Source organism: Lactuca saligna, chromosome 8 (assembly GCF_052625555.1).
Source record: "Lactuca saligna cultivar CGN05327 chromosome 8, ASM5262555v1, whole genome shotgun sequence".
Classification (NCBI taxonomy): domain Eukaryota; kingdom Viridiplantae; phylum Streptophyta; class Magnoliopsida; order Asterales; family Asteraceae; genus Lactuca; species Lactuca saligna.
In genome coordinates this window covers 69,485,859-69,492,055 of record NC_136424.1, presented here as the reverse complement: position 1 = coordinate 69,492,055, position 6,197 = coordinate 69,485,859, and the positions used below count along the sequence as shown (strand labels likewise).

General features: G+C 42.7%; 1 protein-coding gene across 1 annotated transcript; it reads left to right on the top strand.

The window, feature by feature from the left end:
- Positions 1 to 503: 503 nt before the first annotated feature.
- Positions 504 to 1,241, top strand: LOC145009734 (secreted RxLR effector protein 161-like). The gene has a single exon (XM_078968374.1). The coding sequence runs from the start codon at positions 504 to 506 to the stop codon at positions 1,239 to 1,241; it is 738 nt and encodes a 245-aa protein (XP_078824500.1).
- The last annotated feature ends 4,956 nt before the right edge of the window (positions 1,242 to 6,197 follow it).

Here is a 6,197-nt window from a genome sequence, read left to right as displayed (position 1 = left end):
TGATAAGGAATGGACTAGACCATGGGTTTGGGTTAAACCCTAATTATTGATTGGGATTGTTTATGGTTTTCGTTTAGTGTGAGGAGCAATGTTCGTAGTGGATCGAGTGTTATTCCAGTTATCATCAGTAGAGGTGATTCTCCTCACCATACTGTGGGTCGAAGGCACCAATGTCGGCCCATTGGTTTATGTATTATAGGAAGATCATGGGGTGGCCCTTGGCATTCGTATGAAAGAACCGAAGGTGTCTCTTGGAAATTTTGTATGCAAGACCAGGGATTGGACCCTGGCAGATAAGTAGATGGTTAGATATATATTGTATGCCAGTTGTCTTCGTGATGCTTGCATGGAAGACCAGGAGGTGACTCTTGGCACTTGTCTGTAAGACTTATGGTTTTTGCCCCCCGCTGGTAAAGAAATACCATGATACGGGTCATGACATAATGGCAAGAGTATGACTGAAGGAATATTTTATGGATAACTGTTCCTCGGCTAAGGTCCCCATGGCCTTCGGTTATAAGATCTCTGCTGATCCCTCTGGCGAATTTGTGGATCACAAGACTTATAGAGGTATCATTGGCTCTCTAATGTACCTCACCGCAAGCAGACCAGACATTGTCTTTGCAGCTAGTGTATGTGCAAGGTATCAGGCTGACCCAAAAGTGTCACATATGACCGCAGCCAAACAAATTCTTCGGTACCTAAAAGGAAGCAAATCTCTTCGTCTATGGTACCCCGCAGACAACGACTTCAGTCTTCAAGCATTTATAGATGCGGATCATGCTGGATGCAAACTTGATCGAAAAAGTACCTCAGGTGGATGTCAATTTCTGGGAGGAAGACTCGTCAGCTCGTCCTCAAGAAAACAAAGTTGCGTATCATTGTCTACCGCAGAAGCCGAATATGTGGCCGCAGCTAGCTGTTGTTCTCAAGTTCTATGGATGAAGACACAATTGTTAGACTATGGGTACATGATGTTGCGGATACCAATCTACTGTGACTCGGAAAGTACCATAGCGATTTCTCATAATCCTATTCAACACTCCAAGACCAAACATATTGAACTACAGTATCACTTCATCAAAGACCACATTCTGAAAGGTAACATTGAACTCATCTTTATCCCTACTCATGAAGAGATTGCTAATGTATTCACAAAAGCACTTGACTCTACCAAACTCAACGCATTCTTACAAATGTTAAGAATGATGAATCCGGACCCTCAATTCTTCTTGAATTGATAGGTACCGTAGACCATCCTTGGTCTCCATTGTGGTCCTAACTGAAAGTTATTTATAATAAATTGTTTTGGTATATTCTGTGTACCGCAGTCTATGTACCGCAATCATATATTATATTTATCTTTCACTAGTCCCTCTTGTGTGTTATTTCTAACCTATTGTACAAGGGCTCTTCTCAGTTTCTTCCACTGTATTCATCTGCAAGGGCAAAGGATCCATCGGCAATGATGTGCTCATCCGCAATTACATTAATTGGTTTTCAGACTGTTCATTCCTTTATAAAAAAAATATAATTTTTTAAAATAAATATAAAAAAGGATGGTGTTCTATTTAATGATCCTTCATTAAATAAAACATTAAATAAAAACAGTCCTTGAGAAACTATCTCATTCTTTTTCTCTAAACCTCGTGTCAAACCTATTTTAGGTATGATGATGAAAAGATAGATTTTCCAAATCAAATCATTTTAATATGTCTTTTACTATTACCCCAGAACATCACATCCGTTTTAACTTCCACTTTACCCAACATATTAGTCTCTCCCCCTCCACACGTTCACCAGACGTGATGTTAAATATGACATTTCATTAAATGCAAACCCTGTTAGGTAAATCCCAATTTCAGATTTATTCCCTTTTTTATTCATATGTGGCTGAGATTAAAAACCCTAATTCAAACGGTAAACCCAAACGTTTTTACCCCAATTTACTTAGGTCACAAACGTTTCCTGCTCCCTTAAGCCACTATAAAACCCCTTCGTCTCCACAAAGAACAGTTTACGCTCTCTAAACCTTCAACCTTCTTCTGCAGTCTTCAAAGCCTTCTCAAACTCTCAGCAATGGTGACATCAAATGTCTCGAAGAAACAATCCAATGCTTTTGGATCAGTGAACCCTACTGGTTCAGACTCTCCCACAATAGCTTCAAGCAATTTCAGAGCCGTCTTTGAAGAACACCCTCTCTACAATGCTCCCACGAAACTCATGATCAAATTCCTGAAGAATCACCCTCTGTTTGGTCCCTTCGATGCTTTCACAGATGTTGTTCCACTCTCAACCCTCTTCAAATATGCCTTCTCGGCCTATCGCACACTCGATAATCCCCAACAAGTTCATATTAACCTAGTTAATGATTTTTTGGTCATTTTGTCCAAAGAAAAGTTTTTCACCGCCATTAACCTTCTTTTTCATCCCTCCATCAATATTTTCTCCCCATCAATGGCAGACATTACCTTAACTCTCTACAAAATGGGATATCAGAAAAGGATCAAAGGTATCGGTGAATTCAAGAAGAACCAATTGCCTGCGGTCTGGAAATTCGTGTGCCACTTCGTCATCCGCAGTTTATCCGGTAGAACCGGAGGAACGGATAATATTGGATTCAAGCTATTGGAACTGGTATGGAGCATCTTCACAGGTCGTGATGTGAACTACATACAGATTCTTTGGGATAATTTTCTTCAATACATTCCCAAAGAGAGCCCAAGGGAGAACCCATCCGAACTCACTTTTGCAAGGTTCTGGTCCTTTTGTATTGCATACCTTCATGTGGATGCAGGCATCAACATGGGCAGTGACATCAACTTCTTTGTCACCAAGGCTCTCAAAAGGTACAACCCTTCATCCGATTAAACAATTTTTGGACCAATCCGTAGACTCCCGACCGATATTCTCTCTACCCTAGGTCTTGAGACTGCTGATGTCTTAGACCACATTGAGGCTACGGAAGGTATTAACCCATACCTTCCTACCCCACCACCTCCAAATCCATCCGCAACCATTAACTCTGAAGGTACCACAGTCCCTTCCTCCACAACTCTCTCCAATGTTTCACAAAGACGTAAGCATAAAGTTTCTGCTCTTCATGGCCCCCGCAACACCAAAAAGCAAGGAACCCCCAAAAAGGATGCTTCCAAGCCTTCCAAGAAAAGGAAAACACCACCAGTAATCACCAGTGAAGAACCAATCCAACATGACTCAAGCAGTGATTCAGACAAGGATGATCAATCTATCTCAATCCTCAAGAAACATAAAACCGACCCCTCTAGCCATATGCGTGACCGGACTGATACCTCAGCCTCTCAACAGGCTCCGGTAGTCCTTGGGCTGCCCGCACATCCATTTGATACTACCATCCTCTTCCTCTCAGACTCAAAAAGTGAGTGTGATTCACAGCAACGAGGAGACTCCCCTCCAGTTCAATCCCAAGAGGATAATATTGGTTCTCGCCCTAAAGTCTCCAGGGCTTCCCGACTGCATTTCTTTTCTCCTGAGGAGTTGAACTCCATCCTTTTGAATGTCACCCATACACTGTAAACACCTTCCCAACCGCAGGGCACTTCTTTTGCCCATGCCAGAACTGAGTCGAGGCCACACTTGACCACGGGTCAAGGAGACCAAGGAAGCTTAGGAAATCCTACTCTGCTTACATCATTAACAGGTGGTTTAGGCAGGGTGAGCAGAAATATGCAAGGATCCGTGGACCCGAGGGACACCTCGGTGCGCGTTCAAGGAATTGACGGTGGTGACTCAAATGATTCATGGAGTAAGTTTCAACCCTCCAAAGAAGTTGAAGCCAAGAAATATGCTGCTTTTTGTAGGGCATTCCAAGCGCGCAAGGATCAACAAATCAAACAAAAGCAGCAAAAGGAACAAGAAATCCAAGCTGTGGCTAAGTATTGGGCAGATGCAATTAATAATGCCAATACCGTAGCCACCATACAGAAAGTTCAAGATCGGATGACTCAAATGCTCGAAACCTTCCACAAGGATCAGGAAGCAACTGTTGACCAACATGCTTCACAATTTCCTCCCACTTCCACTGTTCAAGTATCACAAGACGAAGGACCTGAAATAGAAGTGAGCTCTGCTCCCACCTTCGGATTTGATGATGCTGATCTCCAAGAGGTAAACAAACCTTCTCCTTCTGATGATGATCTTATGATGTTTGATGAAGAAGAAGAATCCAGTGGCTCTCATCATTCAACTTCCAAGCCCAAAGAAAAGAAGAAAAAGAAGAAGAATGTTGTCACTAGGAAATAAATTTTGAGTTTACAAGCAAAGGTTGATCAAATCCTTGTTACGGTCAAGCCAACCCAACCGCAACCAGAAGATATCTCTGGACCGCAGTCATTAATTGAAAGGATTGAATGCCTGGAAACACGTGAGAGATTAGTTGTTGAGCGTATCTCACTCAAGGTTGAAATGGGGATCCGGTCCCTTGACAATAATCGACAGACAAATCACAAAGAATTCATGGCTGCTGCGGAACGCCTCATTTATGAGGTAACCGCAATCAAGAAAGATCTTCAAGCAGCCGTTGCGGATCAAGCCTCCCACACTGACAAGATGATTGCTGAGACTCACACTGCCTACGAGTCTGCAATCTCAGTCCTTCAAGCTACAATCAACCGTCTGCAGCAATCCTTGTCCACAAATTTCCATGGTCCAGAAATCCTTCATCTCACCAAGGAAATTCACAAGCTACTCTTCAATCCTACCATCCCCAACAATCAACAACTGACCGAAGCCCTCAAAGCTCAATTCCAAGAAGTTTTTGTCAAAGTTGATGGCCTTCAAAAATGGCTTGAGGAGTCCCCGGGTCTGAACTCCTCAAGAGGGGGAAGTGAAGAAGAAGAATAAGTCCATCACTCCAATCACTCCATCTCACAACATCAAACTCCCCCCCCCCCCCCCATCTCTACAAAAAAAATACCTTCACCACAACCATCTCATCATACTCCACCTTACAACTCTCCACTCAAGAGGAAATCACTCCGAAGAAACCAGAAAATGCCCCTCACTTCAAAAATCTTGTGGAGGAAATGTCTTCTCCGAGTTCAAATGACTCACGTGCCACCACCCAAAGGAAAAGAGATTGGAAGGCAGCCAAACTTGCAGAGCTCATATGGAGAGAATGTAGATTTGATACTGTCATGGATGAGTCCTTGATAAACTCTTGGATTAATCCTCACCGCAGACTGCTTGATGAAGATTACACTCCTTACCTCACCTATGCGGAACCCCCTCTGGATGGTTACTGGGATGTCCAAATTTCTCCAAATGCCAGATACTTTACAGTATTTGAGCAGTTCGAGTGCAGCCTTCCAAGCGCCAAAAAACTACCAATGGAATTTGAGAGACTTAGTTGTTTTTATGCTAAGCATGCCTCTCCCATTGAGAATATATGGTCTAACAATAGACCATCCGCAGTCAAGAACTACAAAATCAATAAGTTCATGAAGGCTGAGTTCATCCAGTATACTCTGACTAGAAGGGAACATGATTATGTCTGCACCCAGGTTGACTTTCCTTGTATGAATTCGGAAGAAGTCTTTCTCATTGCGAAGGTGTTCCAGTACAAGTCTGAAAAGCACCAGAAGATGAAGATTGCACTTGAAAGGGCTAATACTTTCTTGAAGGAAACAGTTTGTGATTTTGCTAAGATTGACGCAGACATCTACCCCACCATTGCCAAGAAATTCAATCTGCCACCACTTGACCCCGCACCAATGCCTACCAAAGGCTATCAAGAAAGATCCTTAGGTGGAACCAACTACCCTGAACTTGGAGTCATTTTCAAAAGGAAGACCGATAATGTCAAATACTTCATTCCTATGACTGCCATGCATCGCCTCACCAGGAAGCAACTTGACATCTGCCGGAATCGCGGTTGAAAAATCCAAGCACACTACTGCAAAAGTCAAGTTCGAGATCATAAGAAGAATCATCTGGTTGGAGAACATCAGGAAGTTTTGGTGGATCCTGATCAAGTTTCTTGAACTTGATAGATGATCAAAAGTTAAAGAGGTCACTTAGGGGGAAATTTTTTAATCATAAAAAGTGACCCTCTTGAACTACAGCTACCGCAGTCATCATGCCCCCGCAGTCAAGCTTCTTCATCAGTAACCGCTACCACAGTCTCTATCTACCGTAGCAACTTTACTAGATTACTTTAT

Coding starts and splice junctions, on each gene's coding strand:
- LOC145009734 (XM_078968374.1), top strand. CDS start 504: ATGGCCTTCGGTTATAAGATCTCTGCTGATCCCTCTGGCGAATTTGTG.